This window comes from Aquarana catesbeiana, linkage group LG09 (genome assembly GCF_042186555.1).
Source record: "Aquarana catesbeiana isolate 2022-GZ linkage group LG09, ASM4218655v1, whole genome shotgun sequence".
Lineage (NCBI taxonomy): Eukaryota > Metazoa > Chordata > Amphibia > Anura > Ranidae > Aquarana > Aquarana catesbeiana.
This window is the reverse complement of record NC_133332.1, coordinates 88,981,978-89,004,799: the sequence shown is the minus strand read 5'-3', so window position 1 is coordinate 89,004,799 and position 22,822 is coordinate 88,981,978. Positions and strand designations below refer to the sequence as shown.

At 43.9% G+C, this 22,822-nt stretch overlaps 1 protein-coding gene across 1 annotated transcript; it reads left to right on the top strand.

The window, feature by feature from the left end:
* The first annotated feature begins 1,880 nt into the window (after window positions 1-1,880).
* LOC141107215 (fucolectin-like) lies at window positions 1,881-22,507 on the top strand. The gene is made up of 7 exons (XM_073597942.1): window positions 1,881-1,998; window positions 7,159-7,191; window positions 12,027-12,312; window positions 12,738-12,886; window positions 18,395-18,471; window positions 18,560-18,626; window positions 22,314-22,507. The coding sequence occupies exons 1-7, from the start codon at window positions 1,905-1,907 to the stop codon at window positions 22,343-22,345; spliced, it is 738 nt and encodes a 245-aa protein (XP_073454043.1). The 5' UTR covers window positions 1,881-1,904; the 3' UTR covers window positions 22,346-22,507.
* The last annotated feature ends 315 nt before the right edge of the window (window positions 22,508-22,822 follow it).

Genomic DNA, 22,822 nt, shown 5'->3' with positions numbered 1-22,822 from the left:
TACCTGTCTCCATGTGTTCATCTTTAAAGACCAGCTGCCTCTCACCTGACTGGTTTTATAACCTCTCCTCTAAGCATGGCCCCACCCCAGGGCCTATCAGGGAACCCTATATTGACCTGTGCACTCCAAGCCAGCAGTGCTGATCAACCATTGTGTGTTAGCCTCCGTGTGTACTTGCTGTGTTTCCTACGTCTGATTCCTGTTACCGACTTTGGCCTGTTCTCGACTCTCCCTGTCTGCTTGTTACCATGACCTTTGGCGTGTTATGTTTATCCTTGTCTGCTAGTCGCCCTGACCTTTGGCTTACCCCTTACTTCCCTGTCATTCCAGCCTGCTGCCTCCTTCCTCTTCTTCTGTAGTCTACGGTGAGCGTGAGCTGTGAGACCCTGGGGGCCGCGACCTGGAGCCAGACTGCAGCGCAGTCCATTCTCACCACTGGAGGCTCTGGTGAACACCCGCTGGCTCTTAGACTCCGCGCCCTGGGGAATCTATGCTCTAGCTCCCACTGGGATCCATGTTAGTTATCCTGTAGACCTGCTTCCTTAACCTTCCAGGGTTCAAACCGCAGCAGTCAGTCCTAGGGTCCACTACCTTAGCGGTGCACTTCCGACTCCTACAGAGTGCATCTCACACCTGGTCCCAGGTGACCTGACACCTTCCTTCTCTGAGCTGGCCACTCAGCTGTCGGCTAATTGCCAGCTCCTATCTCTCCACAGCTACTGACCTGTTGATGATTTCCTGCTCGTCAGTCCTGCCTACTTAAGCCGTCCAGCTCAGAGGATCTCTGCCTTCGCCTTGGTCAACATCACAGAGACTATCTCCTGCGTTCCTGTTTAAAGACTTGCTTGGCTGACATCCTTCTGGCTCCAGATCCTGCTTGCTGTTCCACTATACTGATCCCTGACCTTCTGGCTTGGCTCTTGGCTGACTATCCGTTCTGGTTACTGAACTTTGGCTATGTTTTGACTATGTTTGTTCTATTTACTTTTATTATTAAACAAGTGTGATTTAACTGTATTTCTGTCTCGGTCTGATTTCGAGGTTTCTGACACCGTCTTGTCGTCTCGGAACCAGCATGGAACACACTCAGAGTCGCATCGGAAGTGACGTCAGAACATGGAGATAACGTTTCAAAGCATCCGCTTCTTCGCCAGATCGAAATGGCTATTGATCTCTGACGAAGCGCATTGAACAGAGCTTCCAGTACATCAATTCTGGTTCTGTCATTTCTGGTTCCTGGAACACAAGCCATATCCAGGATGTGGCGGAGCAGCGGTGCTTTGTAATATACATACTGCGGGCTGTATTAGTGCCAGTTTGACACCCATAAATGTGCAATTGAAGTGGATTCAACTTTATGGTAAACACTGTTAGGAGCTGGGCTTATCTTGAAACAGAGTAGAGTCCCAACTAACTGCATATTGACCACTTTTTAAATAAAGCCGTTACATATCTGGTGAGTGTGTAGTGATTTCACCGGTCACGGGTGTTTTTTATTTTTTCACAGAATTGGAGTGGAAAAAAAAGATTTAAGCTGGTTGGATTGATGTATTTATGTTCACAAGCATGATTGGTTTATTTGATATACTATTGATATTATAGCATTTGTTTGTATTTTATCATACACAACCATATGTGAATTTTGTTGTTGTTTTTTATTATTTATTTATTTTTAGATGATCACATTTAATTAACACAAGCGCCCCCTTCATTTCACATTCAATGTATTATCTAGGTTTGTAAATGTATTTGGTTCACACAAAGTGATTGCACATCCTTTGTGGCTATTGAGGAATATGGTTTATTTAAACTACATGCCCTGAGTTCAGCTGTAAGGTATAGGGAAATTCTGTGTATTTAAAGTTCGCTCTGATTTGTAATGCAAATCGGCCTAGAGTATTGGGATGACACAGGCAAAAAGAGCTCTACATTATATCCCACAACTGGGAAGCATGTCGCTGACTTACACATCAATCCTCTCCTGCTTTCTGTTGCTAGGTAAGTAAACGACAATATATATTGTACATAAAGGTATTATTTCACATGAGTGTTGAAATCAATCCAGCACTCACAATTTATGTATTGTTTTGTAAATGTAGAGAGAACCACAAGCCAATAGATGTTTTATGTACTGTATATGGCCCTTGGCTGGTGGCTTTATCAGCATCAATGGAAGAAAAGCTTGGAATAACAGAGGTATAGATCATTCAACCTTATCTGTCTTCATGTGATGTAGATTATAGTTCCTCTCTGTGTGTACTGTGGGAAGGATATCCCTGCTGTTCCTCTGTACACGATATAATGGAGTTCTTGAAAAGGAACAAATGAAGAGGGTAGTGCTGGGTATACATGGGCCAAAAATCGGCCAAAAATGGTCGGTTCAGCAGAAACCATCCGAATTTCTGCCCAAGTGTACAGCTTCCTGTCTGACAGTAGCTGGTCGCACGAAAAGCTGGAAAACCAGCATCCAATGACCGGTGTGCCCTGGCTGGGGTGGGGGGGGTCCTCCTGTCAGAACACAGTAGTACAGCAGGGGAGATTGTTATACTAACATCACTTGTGTTAAGCCAGCCATAGACGGTTCAAAGCCTGCTAAACCAGCCAAGATTCGAACAACGTATGGGCAGGCTGAATATACCCAAGTTGATCCATCAATCAACTTGGGTACAACCAGCCTGCCGTATTTTACATGTGATTATCGCTAGTGGCAATAATCACTGTCTTCTCCAGCGGCAACAACTTCCCCTGTTTTTAACTCAGGAAGTCATAGCTGTGCCCCCCCCCCCACTTCATGTACATCCCTGTTGGTCAGAGAGGCTTGGGAAGGGTGTGGCAGAACTCGGACCCAACCATCATAGCAGAGAACCAGCAATGCAGCAGGTTTTAAAGCTAACTCTCCTCCCATTTGTCCCCAATTTACCCTTGCTATTGTCTTCCCGTATACTGATGCTAAGCAGAGCAATAACTATTACATAACCCAGAGCAGATTTGGACAGGGAACCAATACTGGCTTCATTAAAGTGATATTAAGCACCTTCAGCAGCTGATTTAAAGTGTTTGTTAACCTAAAAAAAATAGAGATCCTGTTCCGTTAAAGCAGATTAAATAGCACATTTCTTGTGCTGATTAACCTGCCCCCCGTCTAAACTGTAAAAAAAACCTGGCTGATCCTGCCACTTCCTGTATTCCCCTCCCTGTGCTGACCACAATAATTAGGACTGCTGAGCCCTGACCACCGTGGTCAGTGTATGACCCTCCATCATCCGCAGCTCTCCTCTGTCCCCCTGAATGTCAGCTCCGTGTTCTGTGCCTCTGTCCCCCTGAATGTCAGCTCCGTGATCTGTGCCTCTGTGCCCCTGCCCCACCCCTGCTGCTATTATTAGAAATCAAATTTTATAAATGGTCACTGCCAGCCCCTCTATTATAATTAGGTATAGCACACTGTATAAGTCTTTTATAAAAACGAGGCATGTAAATACCATTTTAGAGCGATCTTCAGGCCGGTCATGTGACTCTCAGCTGGTCCCCGGGTGACCTCCCCAGCTAACATCAAAGGGAGATCTCAGTCCCTCCTGCTGTATCCATGTATCAGCGATGTAAAGCAGCCGCAAGTCACGTGACCGGCCTAAAGATCGCTCTAAAAAGGTATTTACATACCTCGTTTTTTATAAAAGATTTATACAGTGTGGTATGCCTATCTATAATAGAGGGGCTGGCAGTGCTTTACATATTTGGGTTCACTAACACTTTAATTAATTACTGAGCACATGGCTCTTTTTATTCTTTAATCCTTGCCTATGTTTCAGTTTAAGCTGGTGCCATGACTGCTGTGCTGTATCTCCTGTTTCAGGATGGCTCCTTCCTCTTGCAGCATCCTAGGGAGCCATTGCATGTCAGAACTAGAATTATGTCTCACTATGCTGTGTGCATCAATAGAAACACACAGCCCACTAACCTAGGATAGCAAAGCACTCCCCAGCTCTACCTCCTCCTCTTCCCCCTCCCTTCTCCAAGCTAACAGACTGTTTGGAGACTGCATTGTCCAATGTTAATGCTTTCCTGTGAAAACCAGAAGTTCAGGCAAGCAGCACTGAGGCAGCAGGAGCCAGCAGCATTAAAAGTGGTAAACTATAAGTGCATATTAATGAAAAGTTAAAATGTATGTTTACTTTATTGTGCTCATTGTGTTAAACTGAAAAACCAGGAGGGTTTAACAACTTGCCGACCAGCCGCCTTCATTATACTGCGGCAGGTCAGCACGATCATGCGAACCGTCAAAGCCATACCTCGGTCCCTTTAAGCAGGATAGCAGGCGCGCGCCGCTGCACAGCGGGAGCGCCGATGCTCATGACCGGCAGTCGCGATGACCGTCTGCCACGAGCGATTGCGGGCACGAGAGGCAGAACTGGGACGTGTGTGTGTAAACACACACATCCCAGTTCTGTGAGGAGAGAAGAAGAGAGATCGTGACTTCCTACGAGCTGAGAACCACGATCTCTCATCTCCTATAGTCAGTCCCATCCCCCACAGTTAGAACACACACATAGGGAACACAGTTAACCCCTTGATCGCCCCCTAGGGTTAACCCCTTCCCTGCCAGTGACATTTATACAGTAATCGAGGGCATTTTTATAGCACCGATCTCTGTATAATTGTCAATCGACCCAAAAATGTGTCAAAAGTGTCCGATATGTCCGCCATAATGTCGCAGTCCCGATAAAAATCACAGATCGCCGCCATTACTAGTAAAAAAAAAAAAATATAATAAAAATGCCATAAATCTATGCCCTATTTTATAGCCGCTATACCGTTTGCACAAACCAATCAATATACGCTTTTTGCCATTTTTATTACCAAAAATATGTAGAAGAATACATATCGGCCTAAACTGAGGAAAAAATGAGCTTTTTTCAAAAAAAAAAAATTGGGGCTATTTATTACAGCAAAAAGTACAAAATATTGTGTTTTTTTCAAAATTGTCGCTCTTTTTTTGTTTATAGCGCAAAAAATAAAAACCGCAGAGATGATCAAATACCACCAAAAGAAAGCTCTATTTGTGGGAAAAAAGGACGTCAATTTTGTTTGAGTACAACGTCGCACGGCCGCGCAACTGTCAGTTAAAGTGACGCAGTGTCGTATCGCAAAAAGTGGCATGGTCATTGAGCAACCAATTCTTCAGGGGACTGAAGTGGTTAATACGTAAAAATAGCAGGCATTAGAACTAGCATAAGGTCCAGTGTTGGTGAGCCTTTGTATTTGTCAAAGCTGCTTCTTTCTCAATGCAAATCTATTGGAATACAAAAACAGCTTGAGTCAGATGAAATGCAGGTCAAAAGGAGGTCAACTGCAGGCCAAATATGGGTCAGGAGTAGGTCAACTACTTTTTTGGCTATATTTCTCTACTAGGTCACAGAAGTGCAATTACCTGTGCTCTCCTATGACCCAGAATCAGCAAACAGCGGGCTAAAGCTCACTGTTGGCTGACATTGCAGAATCGCTCTAGTCTCTGGAAGGATCCTGACACTAATGTCGAGATCCACCCAAATGCCTGACCAGCAGCTGGCTCAGCCTCTCAGTGCACGGCTTAAAGCCTAAGCAGGCTGCTCCTGGGTCCTCCCCAGCCTGGTGCTCCAATGAGCATTGGAGGGGCAGAGTAGAGAGCTGGTGACAGTCACCACTCTCAGCTCCGAGAAGACCGAGAACTGAGCGATCTACAGTCTTGTGATCGCTCAGTTCTTGACCTTAGAGCCAGCAGGGGACAGCCGTAACATCAGACCAATGCTGCAGTGTGGAGAGGAGTATAAATGTTTGTTTTTTCTCTATTTCCCTTAACCACTTCCCGCCCTGCCTATAGCAGATTGACGGCCGGGCGGTGGTTCGGTTATCCTGACTGGGCGTCATATGACGTCCAGCAGGATAACATGCCACCGTGCGCCTGTGTGGGTGCGCATTGCGGCGACCGGTGGAGTGGTGCGTCAGTCTGACACACCGCTCCACCGATCTTGATAAAGAGCCTCCGTCCAATCACGGCTGATCACGATGTCAATAGGAAAAGCCGTTGGTCGGCTTTACCTCACTCACGTCTGACAGACGCGAGTAGAGGAGAGCCGATCGGTGGCTCTCCTGACAGGGGGGGTCTGCGCTGATTGTTTATCAGCACAGCCCCCCCTCGGATGCCCACACTAGACCACCAGGGAAGCCGCCAGGACCACCAGGGAAGGGGGCAACATGTGGATGGCCAGGTATGTACACCATGGCCATCCACATGTGCAAATTATGCCAGATCTGTGCCAATCAGTGCCCACAAATGGGCACTGACTGGCACCATTATATATCAGTGATGCCCAGCAATGCCACCCATTAGTGTCATCAGTGCCACCAATCAGTGTCATCAGTGCCACCCATCAGTGTCCATCAGTGACCGCCTGTCAGTGCCCATCCGTGCCCACCTAATAGTGCCCATCAGTGCCCATCCATGCCACCCATAAGTACCCATCAATGCCACCTACGAGTGCCTATCAGTGCCGCCTATGAGTGCTCATCAGTGCCAACTATGAGTGCCCATCAGTGCCGCATACCAGTGCCACCTATCAGTGCCACCTATCAGTGCCGCCTATCAGTGCCCATCATCAGTGCCTGTCAGTGCCACCTCATTGGTGCCACCTCATCTGTGCCCATCAGTGCCGCCTTATCAGTGCCTGTCAGTGCAGCCATATCAGTGCATGTCATTGAAGAAGAAAACGTACTTATTTACAAAAAATTTTAACAGAAACAAAGAAAAACTTGTTTTTTTTCAAAATTTGCGGTCTTTTTTTATTTGTTACGCAACAGATAAAAACACAGAGGTGATCAAATACCACCAAAAGAAAGCTCTATTTGTGGGAGCAAAATGATAAAAAAATGTAGTTTGGGTACAGTGTTGTATGACCGCGCAATTGTCATTCAAATTGCGACAGCGCTGAAAGCTGAAAATTGGCCTGGGCAGGAAGGTGTCTAAGTGCCTGGTATTGAAGTGGTTAATGTTTGTGATATCCCCAGAGTGTAAAGCGTTATAGAACATGTTACCACTATAGAAAGAGTAATGCTAATAATAGCAGTATGTATTAATTAATACAATATACATATCAGTAATAGGATGTTTTATTCTGTAATTCACAGGTGTAAACTATGATACCAGAGTGGTGGCTGCACGTAAGTAAAGCAGTGTGTGTTTATCTGCATGAATATCCAAATTCAAAACACATCTCTTCTATAGAAAGAAAACAGATGTAAAGAGCTTTCTGTGTTGTCATGGTAACCATACTTCAACCACCATTGCTCAGTGAAGGCGAGCAAATAAAGGATTTGGTTGTAATAGACAACAAATGCTGGCCATACACTATGCAAATAGATTTGTACAATCTCATTTAGATCTACCAAATTTAGGTAATATGAGGACAGACCGATAATCGTCATTTGGTTCTAATCAAATCAGGCAGGCCTCTTGCGCTACATAAAGGAGATTGTATGGCCAGCTAAATACATATTTTTTAAAATAATCTTTGATAAAAAAAAGGTGATGAAAGATGGTAGTATATATAGTATTGTGTATCTTAAATAAATAAACTGTCTTAAAACTAGAATACTTTTCCATTAAAGTGGAGCTCCTGCATTCAAAAACTTCAAGCAAGCAGGTGGTGTATTGTAGAAGGGACATGCAATATCTCTTCTGCTATAAGACCCCTTTAACGCTGGGGCGGTTTGCAGGCGCTATTGTGCTAAAAATAGCACCTGCAAACCGACCTAAAACTGCCACTGCTGTGTCCAGTGTGAAAGCCCCGAGGGCTTTCACACTGAAGCGGTGCGCCAACAAGACGGGAAAAAAAGTCCTGCTGGCAGCATCTTCGGAGCGGTGAATACACCGCTCCTTCACCGCTCCTGCCCACTGAAATCAATGGGGCAAAGGCGCTTTGCGGTGGTTTTTAACCCTTTCTCGGCCCCTAGTGAGGGGTAAAAACGCCCCGCTAGCGGCCGAATACTGCCGCTAAAACGACGGGAAAGCGCCGGTAATCATAGTGGCGCTTTAACGCCGACGCACCTCCCGCCCCAGTGTGAAAGTGGCCTTAAAAAAAGGAACATACCTGCCTGATCGCAGTCTTCTAGACTGAGCTGCACTTTACATTCTGGATCCTGTGTGCTGGGATGACTGTATTCTTGCGCATGTGTAAGAGTGATGTTATCCCATACCAGTCCATGTGTAATGCCCCGTACACACGGTCGGACTTTGTTCGGACATTCCGACAACAAAATCCTAGGATTTTTTCCGACGGATGTTGGCTCAAACTTGTCTTGCATACACACGGTCACACAAAGTTGTCGGAAAATCCGATCATTCTAAACGCGGTGACGTAAAACACGTACGTCGGGACTATAAACGGGGCAGTGGCCAATAGCTTTCATCTCTTTATTTATTCTGAGCATGCGTGGCACTTTGTCCGTCGGATTTGTGTACACACGATCGGAATTTCCGACAACAGATTTTGTTGTCGGAAAATTTTATATCCTGCTCTCAAACTTTGTGGGTCGGAAAATCCGATAGAAAATGTGTGATGGAGCCTACACACGGTCGGAATTTCCGACAACAAGGTCCTATCACACGTTTTCCGTCGGAAAATCCGACCGTGTGTACGGGGCATAAGAGTGATATCATCCCACACCAGTCCATGTGTAAGAGTGATGTCATCCCACACCAGTCCATGTGTAAGAGTGATGTCATCCCACACCAGTCCATGTGTAAGAGTGATGTCATCCCACACCAGTCCATGTGTAAGAGTGATGTCATCCCACACCAGTCCATGTGTAAGAGTGATGTCATCCCACACCAGTCCATGTGTAAGAGTGATGTCATCCCATACCAGCCCATGTGTAAGAGTGATGTCATCCCACACCAGTCCATGTGTAAGAGTGATGTCATCCCACACCAGTCCATGTGTAAGAGTGATGTCATCCCATACCAGTCCATGTGTAAGAGTGATGTCATCCCACACCAGTCCATGTGTAAGAGTGATGTCATCCCATACCAGCCCATGTGTAAGAGTGATGTCATCCCACACCAGTCCATGTGTAAGAGTGATGTCATCCCACACCAGTCCATGTGTAAGAGTGATGTCATCCCATACCAGCCCATGTGTAAGAGTGATGTCATCCCATACCAGCCCATGTGTAAGAGTGATGTCATCCCATACCAGCCCATGTGTAAGAGTGATGTCATCCCATACCAGCCCATGTGTAAGAGTGATGTCATCCCATACCAGCCCATGTGTAAGAGTGATGTCATCCCATACCAGCCCATGTGTAAGAGTGATGTCATCCCATACCAGCCCATGTGTAAGAGTGATGTCATCCCACACCAGCCCATGTGTAAGAGTGATGTCATCCCATACCAGCCCATGTGTAAGAGTGATGTCATCCCATACCAGCCCATGTGTAAGAGTGATGTCATCCCATACCAGCCCATGTGTAAGAGTGATGTCATCCCATACCAGCCCATGTGTAAGAGTGATGTCATCCCACACCAGCCCATGTGTAAGAGTGATGTCATCCCACACCAGCCCATGTGTAAGAGTGATTTCATCCCATACCAGCCAATAAAGACAGCTGCTGCCTGGCACCTAGAAGAAGCTGGGTAGAAGATGCTGGTGCCAGCGAGGGAAGTTGGACCATTGAGGTCACACGATATACTGATGAGTTCTTTCAAAGTGAATCTGTCCTCAATTTTAAGATTTTGAAAGTAAAGATCCTGCCTAACAGACACCAAAACAATTCCTAAATAAATATATTTACTAGTCAGAAAAGCCACTTCCTTGCCCTTCTCTGATTTTTACTTAAAAATTTCCATGGCTTAGTTCCACCAACTGTCATTTCCCTTCCCGGTGAGAATGCCTTTAAAGCGGGGATCCACCCACACCGCCAAAAAAAAAAAAATATTAAAAGCCAGCAGCTACAAATACTGCAGCTGCTGACTTGTAATACATGGCCACTTACCTGTTCCAGGGTCCAGCAATGTCGGCATGGGACGCCGAGAACCCGCTCGGTTCTCGGCAGCTGCCGCCGCCGTCATCCTAGGTGAGGGAATCAGGAAGTGAAGCGTTGCGGCTTCACTTCCCGGTTCCCTACTGCGCATGCGCGAGTCGCGCTGCATGTCCCAAGTGGTCCCCGCTCTCTCCTGGGAGCTGTGTGTTCCCAGGAGACAGCGCAGTGGGGACGGGAAGTGGCGTAGACTCCCATGGGAGTCTATGCCGGAAGTGGGTGCAAATACCTGTCTTAGACAGGTATCTGCACCCCCCTCCCCCCTGAAAGGTGCCAAATGTGACACCGGAGGGGGAGAGGGTTCCGAAAAGCGGAAGTTCCATTTTTGTGTGGAACTCCGCTTTAAGGCCCCTTTCACACTTGTGCGACTTGGAACTGCAAAGTCGCATGACAAGTCATACCCCATGATTTCCAAAGAGTACCATTTCTATCTTTGCATCTTCAAGTCGCAGTGACTCCAAAGAAGTCCCTGCACTTCCATAGAAGTCCATAGACCTCAAGATTACACAGGCATTGCTTCAAGTCGCGTCAAAAATCACTGTAAAAATCACGCAACTTTCAAGTTGCACAAGTGTATTGCAATATAGAAACAACATCAGTGGCTTTGGAGTGTTTTAAACACACTGTGTAAGGCTCCTTTCCACATGGGGCGGGCTTCGTTGCAGTCCACTTGTTCACCGTGGGATCAGTCTGGATGGTTAGTCTAATTATGCAGAGCATACAGAGTCACAACCCACTCTCCTCTATGGGCAGTTGGATGTAAGAGGATGGCCTGTCCCTTTACACCTAACTGCCAACTAATCCAATCCACCAGACGGATGGGGAACGTCTGTTTTTAGCAGTTAGGATCAGATCAGCGAGTATAAACTGACACGTTCGTTTACACCCGCTGCTCCATAGAGGAGACGGTCGGGTCAGATCAGGTCCACCTGTTCGTTTTTCAGATCCGATTGGTCCGCTAGCGTAAAAGGAGCCGAAATCTGACAAGCCAACTGTCGGCTGTGAGATGGAAGTGATCTAGCGGCTGTGCAGTCACCGGATCCCTTTCACACACCATCTTCTTAAAGTGGTTGTAAACCCTTACATACACCCAGTGAATTGACTGCCCTCAGGTGATGCACAGAGATGAAACAAATCTTCCTATATAAGTTGTACCTGTTTAGCTACAGCCTTCTTTCTCCTACAATCCTACATCCTTTCAAAGAGCTGCAGTTACATCAGTGAGGAGAGCTCTGAGAGCGAATTGGAGGAAGGGACACACCGCCCTTCACACAGCACACAGGGACAGAGCTGAGGCTGTCATTCACAAGTTGTGCCCTCCCCTGTCACCATTTTTCTCTTGGTGTCAGGAAAACTTGTCAGAAGTGACTTATGCTTATAGCAGAGTAACGAAGCAGTAGACAGAAATTACACTTAGGGCTCTGGATTGAGACAAGTACACACTATAGAGCAGGGATCTTCAAACTACGGCCCTCCAGCTGTTGCGGAGCTACATGTCCTATGAGGCATTGTAAAACTCTGACATTCACAGACATGACTAGGCAATGGTGGGAATTGTAGTTCCTGAATAACTAAAGGGCCATAGTTTGAAGACCCCTGATATAGAGTAAAAAGCGCTGCGTAAACTGTTGGCGCTATATAAATCCTGTATCATAATAATAATAGAGTAACATGCTTTGTTCATATTTCATGTCTGAGGTTTACAAACACTTTAAGAATCATTACAATCTACTTAGCTGGTGCACAGATTCACTTTAAGCCTACAAGCACTTAGTAAGCCCCAGGGGATGCTGAACACTACATAACAAAGATTCATATTTTTAGAGAAATTTTTTTAATGAAATCACGTTGGATAAGCACAACAGAATGCACAATTGTTTATTTACGTACTGTATTTATTAATTGATTTGAATAAAAATACAGCAATGGCTGAATACATATTGATGCTCTTTTTGCAGTTGCAAATGTGGCTCTCCAGGGTCTTGCCTTTCAGTCCAGCTCCAATCAAGGCTGGGGGGAAGCTTACCTGGCAATAGATAATAATACCAATCCCAACCTCTTGTATGGGTCCTGCAGCCAGACTACCTATGAGTTCCAGCCATGGTGGACAGTGGACTTGAGACGTGGCTACCTCATTGATAACGTTACGATTACCAACCAGATAAGCAAGCAGCAAAGCCTGCTGCTGGGGGCCGAGATCCATGTTGGCAACGACATACAAGGCTATGGAATATATAACCCAATGTAAGTAAGGCACAGAGATTGTGCCTAGTTTGTGTTGGATATACTTTAAAGTTTATGAGACCACTATAAATAAATGCTACTAATACTACACAATATGAAAAGAATAAAAATGCTTGTTTATTAAAAAAAGCAAAATATCATAATCAACCAATCACACCCTCCGTTTTTGTACTTTCAGTGAAGTATGGGAGAATTTGAAACCAACTGAATGGGCAACAAAAACTCTTATTAGACATTTATACTGTATGAAGTCCTCTCTGGGAGTGATTTACTGTATATGGCTGGTATGAAAAGAGCAAATCTGCTTGTTGCAACCAGTCAGATTGCGGGGGCAAGATATAACAATTATTCCATTCACTCCACTTCTACCATAGTTCTTTTAGCTTGCAGTTTGCAGCAATCAGCCCTTGTTTCTTGCCTTACAGCTGTGCTGTCATACCTTCAATGTCCTCGGGAGAGACTAGGTCATTTCCATGTGGGGGAATCTACGGACGTTACATCACAGTGGTCATGCCAAACCTTATTGCCATGCTAACACTGTGCGAGGTTCAGGTGGCGGTTCTGGACATACCAGGTATTACAACATACAGATAGATTGAGTGATGTTCCATAGGTCTATGCTTATATGTCTTTTAAACATAAATAAATATATATATATATATATATATATATATATATATATATATATACATACATACACAGCGGGGACAGAAAGTATTCAGACCCCCTTAATTTTTTCACTCTTTGTTATATTGCAGCCATTTGCTAAAATCATTTAAGTTCATTTTTTCCTCATTAATGTACACACAGCACCCCATATTGACAGAAAACACAGAATTGTCAATATTTTTGCAGATTTATTAAAAAAGAAAAACTGAAATATCACATGGTCCTAAGTATTCAGATCCTTTGCTCAGTATTTAGTAGAAGCACCCTTTTGATCTAATACAGCCATGAGTGTTTTTGGGAAAGATGCAACAAGTTTTTCACACCTGGATTTGGGGATCCTCTGCCATTCCTCCTTGCAGATCCTCTCCAGTTCTGTCAGGTTGGATGGTAAGCGTTGGTGGACAGCCATTTTTAGGTCTCTCCAGAGATGCTCAATTGGGTTTAAGTCAGGGCTCTGGCTGGGCCTTTCAAGAACAGTCGTGGAGTTGTTTTGAAGCCACTCCATTATTTTAGCTGTGTGTTTAGGGTCATTGTCTTGTTGGAAGGTAAACCTTCGGCCCAGTCTGAGGTCCTGAGCACTCTGGAGAAGGTTTTTGTCCAGGATATCCCTGTACTTGGCCGCATTCATCTTTCCCTCTACTGCAACCAGTCGTCCTGTCCCTGCAGCTGAAAAACACCCCCACAGCATGATGCTGCCACCACCATGCTTCACTGTTGGGACTGTATTGGACAGGTGACGAGCAGTTTGTGCAAGACAGATCATGTTGAAACGATCCAAATTAATAAAAATAAATAAAATACTTAGAACAACCATTAATCAAAATGCTGTTAATAAATAATAAAGTGCAATGTGTACTAATGTGCTTGAAACCATATATTAATGAACAACTTAAAAATTCCCACACTGAATAAGCTGTAACATTAACCAGTCCTCAAGGCTCTACAAAAGCTTCTCAGCAGTGAAAAGAATAGAGGTAGTCCATAGAATGGATGACGGAAAGAAAAATTCCATAGGTAATTAACCGCTTCAAAAGAGCAAAGGAAAGCTTCCACGATCCATCAGGTCAAAAAGCCACACAGGTAAATGGAGAAGAAGGAAGTGTATACACGAGATTCCCCCAGAATCCAAGGATATAAAAGGTGGACCCTTACCCTCAATGGTGGACCTCCCTTCTGGCGAGGTCTTACAGGCAAGCAGACTTGGCCCTCTGCGGGGACTGTGGGTGGATAGTATCCAAATCAGTTGGTGTATCCTGTGTCTCCGACCTGGCGTGAACCGACTCTTCCACCTGAGGAGGGGTGATAAGCCCACTTAACCCAGAGGGAGGTGGGTAAGAAGTAGAAGCGGGGCTCCAATGGTGTAGTATGTATAAAAATTTATTGTTTGCTATAAACAGCAGAGCCACAAGGAGTGAGCTCCGTAAACAATTAAAAACAAATGTAAAATAGCCAGCATAAAAAACTAACAGACACCCGTGCAAGTCATGGGGCGGACTGAAAGATGGCTTACGATGCGTAGCCACGCCCTACATGTTTCGTCACACTCTGACGTCTTCAAAGGGGCACCTGGGGGAATCTCGTGTATACACTTCCTTCCTCTCCATTTACCTGTGTGGCTTTGCTCTTTTGAAGCGGTTAATTACCTATGGAACTTTTCTTTCCGTCATCCATTCCATGGACTACCTCTGTTCTTTTCACTGCTGAGAAGCTTTTGTAGAGCCATGAGGACTGGTTAATGTTGCAGCTTATTCAGTGTGGGAATTTTTAAGTTGTTCATTAATAATTTATTTTTATTAATTTGGATCGTTTCAACATGATCTATCTTGCACAAATATCTTTACACTGATTATGAGCGCACATTTTTTTGTTTTATTTGTTTTTATTTTACACAGATATTTGTGTTTTATTCGTGCAGCTTTAAGCTTTTGAGTATATTGGATTCTTTAGCGCGGTTTTATTTTCTGTTTATGTCTTAGGTGAAGAGCAGTGCCTGATATGTCTCCACACATACCGCTTAGAATTAAGGCCAAAAAGTTCTATCTTGGTCTCATCAGACCAGAGAATCTTATTTCTCACCATCTTGGAGTCCTTCAGGTGTTTTTTTAGCAAACTCCATGCAGGCTTTCATGTGTCTTGCACTGAGGAGAGGCTTCCATTGGGCCACTCTGCCATAAAGCCCCGACTGGTGGAGGGCTGCAGTGATGGTTGACTTTCTACAACTTTCTCCCATCTCCCGACTGCATCTCTGGAGCTCAGCCGCAGTGATCTTTGGGTTCTTCTTTACCTCTCTCACCAAGGCTCTTCTCCCCCGATAGCTCAGTTTGGCCGGATGGCCAGCTCTAGGAAGAGTTCTGGTCATACCAAACGTCTTCCATTTAAGGATTATGGAGGCCACTGTGCTCTTAGGAACCTTAAGTGCAGCAAATTTTTTTTTTTTGTAACCTTGGCCAGCTCTGTGCCTTGCCACAATTCTGTCTCTGAGCTCTTCAGGCAGTTCCTTTGACCTTATGATTCTCATTTGCTCTGACATGCACTGTGAGTTGTAAGGTCTTATATAGACAGGTGTGTGGCTTTCCTAATCAAGTTCAATCAGTATAATCAAACACAGCTGGACTCAAATGAAGGTGTAGAACCATCTCAAGGATGATCAGAAAAAATGGACAGCACCTGAGTTAAATATATGAGTGTCACAGCAAAGAGTCTGAATACTTAGGACCATGTGATATTTCAGTTTTTCTTTTTTAATAAATCTGCAAAAATGTCAACAATTCTGTGTTTTTCTGTCAATATGGGATGCTGTGTATACATTAACCACCTCAGCCCCGGAAGATTTTACCCCCTTCCTGACCAGAGCGTTTTTTGCGATTCGGCACTGCGTCGCTTTAACTGACAATTGCGCGGTCGTGCGACGTGGCTCCCAAACAAAATTGATGTCCTTTTTTTCCCACAAATAGAGCTTTCTTTTGGTGGTATTTGATCGCCTCTGCGATTTTAATTTTTTGTGCTATAAACAATATAAGAGCGACAATTTAAAAAAAAAACGCATTATTTTTTACATTTTGCTATAATAAATATCCCCAAAAATATATAAAAAAAAAACATTTTTTTTCCTCAGTTTAGGCCGATCGTATTCTTCTACATATTTTTGGTAAAAAAAAATCGCAATAAGCATTTATTGATTGGTTTGCGCCAAAGTTATAGCGTTTACTAAATAGGGGATAGTTTTATGGCATTTTTATTAATAATTTTTTTTTTTACTAGTAATGGCGGCGATCAGCGATTTTTATTGTGACTGCGACGTTATGGCGGACATGTCGGACATTTTTGACACATTTTTGGGACCATTGTCATTTATACAGCGATCAGTGCGATTAAAAATGCACTGATTACTATGTAAATGATACTGGCAGTGAAGGGGTTAACCACTAGGGGGAGGGGAGGGGTTAAGTGTGTCCTAGGGGAGTGATTACTAACTGTAGGGGGAGGGGCTGTGTGTGTCATTACTCTGATCACAGCTCCCGATGACAGGGAGCTGTGATCAGTGACACTTGTTACTAGGCAGAACGGGGAGATGCTGTTTACATCAGCATCTCCCCGTTCATCCTCTCCGTGAGGCGATCGTGGGTATCCCCGCGGCGATCGAGTCCGCGGGACCCGCGACCCGACTCACGGAGCTCCCGCCTGGCGCGTACGCAATGACACGGCAGGGAATTCAAATGGACGTACAGGTATGCCCATTTGCCCAGCCGTGCCATACTGCCGACGTACATCGGCGTGCGCCGGTCGGGAACCGGTTAATGAGGAAAAAAATGAACTTAAATTATTTTAGCAAATGGCTGCAATATAACAAAGAGTGAAAAATTTAAGGGGGTCTGAATACTTTCCGTCCCCACTGATATATATATATATATATATATATACACATACAGGGCTTTTTTTCTCAGAATATATGTGCAGGAACTCACCCTCCCCAGCCAACTCTCCACCCCCAATTCTGTCGTTCCACGGGGAGAGAAGTAAAGCGGCGTCAAATCTGCGTAGGCCCAAAAGGCACTGCGTGCGGCACTTAGGAGCGCATAACACACAGGGCTCAGGAAAGTGTACTCTGCAGTGATGAGGTGTGTGTTTCACACAGGACACAAAAAAAAAAATCACCTCTTCTTCCCTCCTGTCCACGGCTCACCTCTTCTTCCCTCCTGTCCACGGCTCACCTCTTCTTCCCTCCTGTCCACGGCTCACCTCTTCTTCCCTCCTGTCCACGGCTCACCTCTTCTTCCCTCCTGTCCACAGCTCACCTCTTCTTAGTTTGAGATCTGGAGAATTTGAAGGCCATGTCAACACATCAAACTCATTGCAATGTTCCTCACACCATTCTTGAATTCATCAAACCAAGCCACCTTCTTCCATTGCTCCATGGTCCAGTTCTGATGCTGCCCATTTTAGGTGCTTTTGGCTGTGGACACGGATCAGCATGCACATCCTGACTGGTCTGCAGCTACGCAGCCCCATACACAACAAAGTGCGATACACAGTGTGTTCTGTCACCTATCAGAACCAGAATTAACTTTCAGCAATTCAGGCTACAGTAGCCTTTCTATTTGATCAGAGTACACAGGCCAGCCTTCACTTCCCACGTGCATCAATGGCTCTTGTCAAAGTCACTCAAAACCTTACGATTTTTGTTTTCGTTTAACACATTAACTTCAGGGGGAACATGTTCTCTTGTTTCCTAATATATCCCACCCACTTTCAGGGGCCATTGTTACAAGATAATCAATGTTATTTACTTTACCTGTCACTGGTCACAATGTTAACGCTGATCAGTATATATACATATATATTTAAATTAGGATATAATCTCTTCTCACTATCCTTAACTTGATACATACACTATAAATCAGGGGCCTAAAGCAAAGGGCCAATTTACTGTCCTTCCGGCTTTAGGGGGTCTGGACTGTGGCTAGTGGGTGTATAAAATGTCCCGGCATCAGTTCCCCTTCATTGGTTTTAATGGGAGAAACAGTGCCCCATTGATGGTGTAGAGGGAATGGTGCCTTATTGTTGTCAGTTGGTGGAATAGTGCTCCAAGGGCCAGATAAAGGCAAGCAAAGGGCCACATCTGACCCCCAGACCACAGTTTGGAGACCACTGCTATAGATATACCAACAACTATGTAAAATAAAAGCCTGTGGAATTGATAAAAAATTAATTGAATAAGTTATCATCATGTAACAAAGTTTTAGAAAATTTACTTAAAATTGTACAAGGATTATATAAACAGATTTGAGTGTGTATGGCCACCCTTAGACAAAGGGATGTTTTGAATAACCACATTGAAATTTGTAATGTTCTCTTTGTGTGGGTCTTTGCTCTGTAAACCTAAATATTCATTTTTTTCCTAATTTTTAAACAGATCGTCAGCTTGGACTCAAGATCAAGAGTGTATCTAATGCTGGATCAAACCTTTCAGCAGAGGTTGTGATAACAAAGGTGAGTCAGCTCCTCCCATACAATGAGGACCCATCTCTTCCAGATGGATGGCACACAGATAATTACATCTCCATCTCATTTATTACAGTTCAAACAGCAACTTGCAAGCAAAATCAGAACATTAAGCTTGGGGATTGACAATGTTCTTAAGAGAGGTGAGTGGATCAAGCCTGAAGAGAATCGGTCAGGTTTTCACTAAACCAGTGTATTGTGTATTCTGGTAGAGCATGACATTTATGTCCTGTCTTCACTCGGCTGAGGCTTATTGAACACATGAGGCAAGGAACAATAGCTTTGATGGAGACTTAAAGTGAACCTTCACCCTACAAGGAAAGTTCTGCTTTATGTCCAGCCCCCCCCCCACATATGGGGGAAGCAATTACCTAGTTTTAATAGGTACCCACTCCCACTTATGCTAGAATCGCCGAAGTTCCCCCTCCCCTTTGCCCACACCCTTCTTGGACCTTTCACAAAGCCCAGCCCGACTTGCACATGCGCAGTCGGAAGCCAGCTGCGAAGCTGCAAGGAATAAATATTCTGGTACTTGAAAACTCCCCTAAAGTAAACAGGCAGTCAACCCAGAAGTTCAGCTTTAATCACAGAGGTATTTTGCTTTGTGAAAGGATCCCTTTAAAAGAAACTATAATGATCAACATAATGTTCATTTTCTTTGATGTTAACACATTTAAATTCTTGTTTTTTACTATCTACATACAATCTTTGTTTTACAAATAAATATGTTCATACACAACAAAAGATGCCTAGAGCACTATGGGTTATCTAAGGTGGTAACACAGCAGAGCTCCTTGCTTTAAGGAACTAATTAACAGAAACATTAACCTAAGCTCTCTATTAACCACTTGCCATCCGCCCATGGTACATTTACTGCAGGCTGGTAGTATATACAGGCTTGGCAATGTACCTGTATGTCGCCGCCTGTTTCCGAATATGCATGTGTGCGCCCCTGCTGATCTGTGCTGTGATTGGACACAGCACGAGTTTGACAGAGGGTTTCAGACAATAACTTTGGCTCTATACCTGCTGATTAGCTGCAGCCAGTCACAGCACAGAATTTGTGTTTACAAACACACAGAACTCTGTACCCAGACAGCGTCCTGACTGTTTCTTCTCCCTGAAATCAACTCGGAATTCAGGGAGAAAAAGCAGCCAGATCTGTGAGTAAAAGCAGCACACATTACACTTGTTAGGCACAGAGTTAACCTCTTCCCAGCCAGTGCCATTACTACAACGTACAGCATTTATCACTGATCACTGTGTTAGTGCCACTAAGGGATGTCAGTGGCAGTTAGCATCCCTCCCGGCCAGTGTCAGCGCCAGATTGCCCATCACACTATTACAGTCACTCTATAAGTCGCTGATCACCCACGTTACTAGTATAGTGTCTGTACGGATTAGTATCTTGATCACGATCAGAACTATATTAGTGTCCTCAAAAATGCAGTTTGGTTTTTACCAAAGACGTAGCAGAATACATTTTGGTCAAATTTTATGCAGAAATTTGATTTTTATTGGATATGGTTTTATAACACAAAAGTAGAAAATATATATATTTTTTTAAGTTTTCAGTCTTTTTTTGTTTATATAATAAAAAGAATCCCAATGGTGATCAAATAACACCAAAATGAAGCTCTTTTTGTATGAAAAAAATTATATAAATTAAAAGTGTACAGTGTTGCATGACACCGCAATTGCCAGTTAAAGTAGCGCAGTGCTGAATAGCAAAAAATGCCCTGGTCATGAAGGTGGTAAAACCTTCTGGAGGTCAAGTTAAGGGATAAGTCACTGCTGATGAGTCCCTAAGCTATATAACATCCATGTTTTATCAAACAAACCGAGAGCCTTTAAAACTTGAAAAGCAGCCTAAAGTTTACCTGCTGGCTGGTATCTAGAGGACTAGATAATCTTTTCTGCCACTAGATCTTCTCAGCTCCTGCCATACTGTGCAAAAGTAGGATTTTGGCTTCTTTTATCATTAGAATAGTGTATGTTCTGCATTTTGGAAGATGATAAAAAGGTGGCTGCAACCATACCTCTACTTTAAAAAACAAAAACACTTTAGATTTATAAAAACACAACAATGTGTGTGTGTCCAGTGCACTCCCCCCTGACGCTGGGAGTCAGAAGCCAGAAATTAATTTCAAAGTAGGGTGGGAAAAAAGTCCAGAGGGGAGCCCGGTCATGTGACTTAAAAGAATATCCAATCCTGCCTCCCTATTAATATGGGAACAAGAGCTGGGGACTGTATTCTCAGAATCAGAGTGGTTTTAGGCTATACACTACAACATATCCTATACAAAATCTATAAACTTCTGGGAAATCTCCCAGAAAAATACTCCATAGGTGGTATCTAACCCCAGTACGTTTAGCGAAATTTTCAAACATACAAGACGATCTATCGTGGAGAGGCTGTCAGAGAGTGGGTTCCTTGTTACATATTTTATGGGACTGACTGCACCTAAAAAGCTCTGGAACAGGACATTCACTCTTATATCAGAGGTTACAGGTTGCCTGACCAAACCCAGCACGGCGCTGACATTACTCAGTTTAGACATTGATATCTTCCCAAAAGAGTGTAGGACTGTGGTCATTCAAATCCTATTCGCTGCTAGATTATTGATTCTTAGAAAATGGAGAGGCTCCTTGGTACCTAACATTTCAGATGTTAAAAATCAGATGAACCTGACGGTCACCTATAAGCACTGCTTAGTTCTCCAGCTCGGAAAGCCAAGACAATTCCACAGAGACTGGGTTTACTGGATTGTAGCGCAGGCCCCAAACCCGCTCAAGTAATTACTGGTTTAACAGAGGATGCCTATGGGTAGAGGCTTTGTATTTATAATCCAAATTATTGGACCCACGAGAACTTGCTCTTCTGGGTCCAGCTTATGGGCTACTATCCAGTACTTGAGCCCATAGTTATTCTCCATTGTCTGGTATTAATCTTGAGTGTCATATACATATCTTTCAATTCATACATTGATGTTATGTCTATACATGACTAGTGGTCACTATGCCACTTTTCATTTTACTGTCTGTTCGATGCTACAATGAAGCACTGCTTTAGTTTCTTTGTAATGTTTGAAAAAATTACAATAAATATTACGCAAAAATAATAATAAATAAATAAAAGGTCATCCAATCACAGAGCTCTCTCTGCTGCTTTAAGCAGAGAGAAATTCATGGGATAAAGTAGGCTCCAGTTGCCTGATGATTTTTAGGGGCACAATGTGAGGTTGCAGCTGGCAATTATGTGGAAATTTGTGAATCCCACAGCATGGCACTTTTTATAACTGGGACGATCACAGAATAGCTGAGATAAATATTCTGCTTAGCTCAAAAGCAAAATTCAAGTTGGGCACCAAAATGCATATATGTGAGCTGTTTTACCTGCCTGTGAGTTTACATTTTGTTCATTCTTGGGATCCAGGCATGCCTGCCAGATAGCAGAGGCAGATCATAGGGGCACTATAGTTATGCATCCCTGTCCAGGACACTCAACACCACATGTATGGATAATAAAGAAGAAACGATATCTCACACGAGGTTGCTTCTGGACTCTACTTGCCTATAAATCTGCACCCCCCCTAGTTACAGTGACACCTCTATGCAAACCAATAGGCCATGATTGGCTTCCATTGCTGCCCCTCCCCACCCACCTATCCCAGTCTGTGTACTGCTGTGCAGGGGGTTAGAAGACATCAAGACAGGCACTTATGTGAATTATTTGCAAAGATACATTTAATAAATACATAATTTGGCTAAATGAGGAGTTTGTGTAGTGATATACTGTGCAGTAACAAGTCAATCTTTTTACCCTACAGATAATCAGACCTGTATACCGATGAAGACATAACCTGAAAGTCCTGCTGGGCTGAGTAAATTATTTGCCAATAAAGATAACCAAAGCACACTCAACAAAATATACTCAATGATTAAGGTATATTCATGTGAGCATACTACAGGTCAGCTCCTTCACCTCTGACCTCCATAGGATCACTAACCAATAAAAAAAAGAAAAGGTAGATCCCACCTGTGTTCTTATTGTCCTCGCTCTAGATCACCTAAGATTGCTGCTCTCCATCTATCTCAGGTAGGTTGAGCCCACCCAGGTTTAACCTCCCCTGGAATGCAAGGCTCCGATATCAGAGGTAAACCCTCTTAATTCAGTGGCATCCTTTAGCGCTGGTATTGGTTTGTTAGACCTCAATCATACATACACCAAGGGGGCAGTAAAAAGGGGCAGTGGTGCTGTGGTTTTACTGCTCCCTCACCCCCCCCCCCACCCTAAAAGATGACATGTAGCCGGAAGGGTTCACACTTACACTACTTC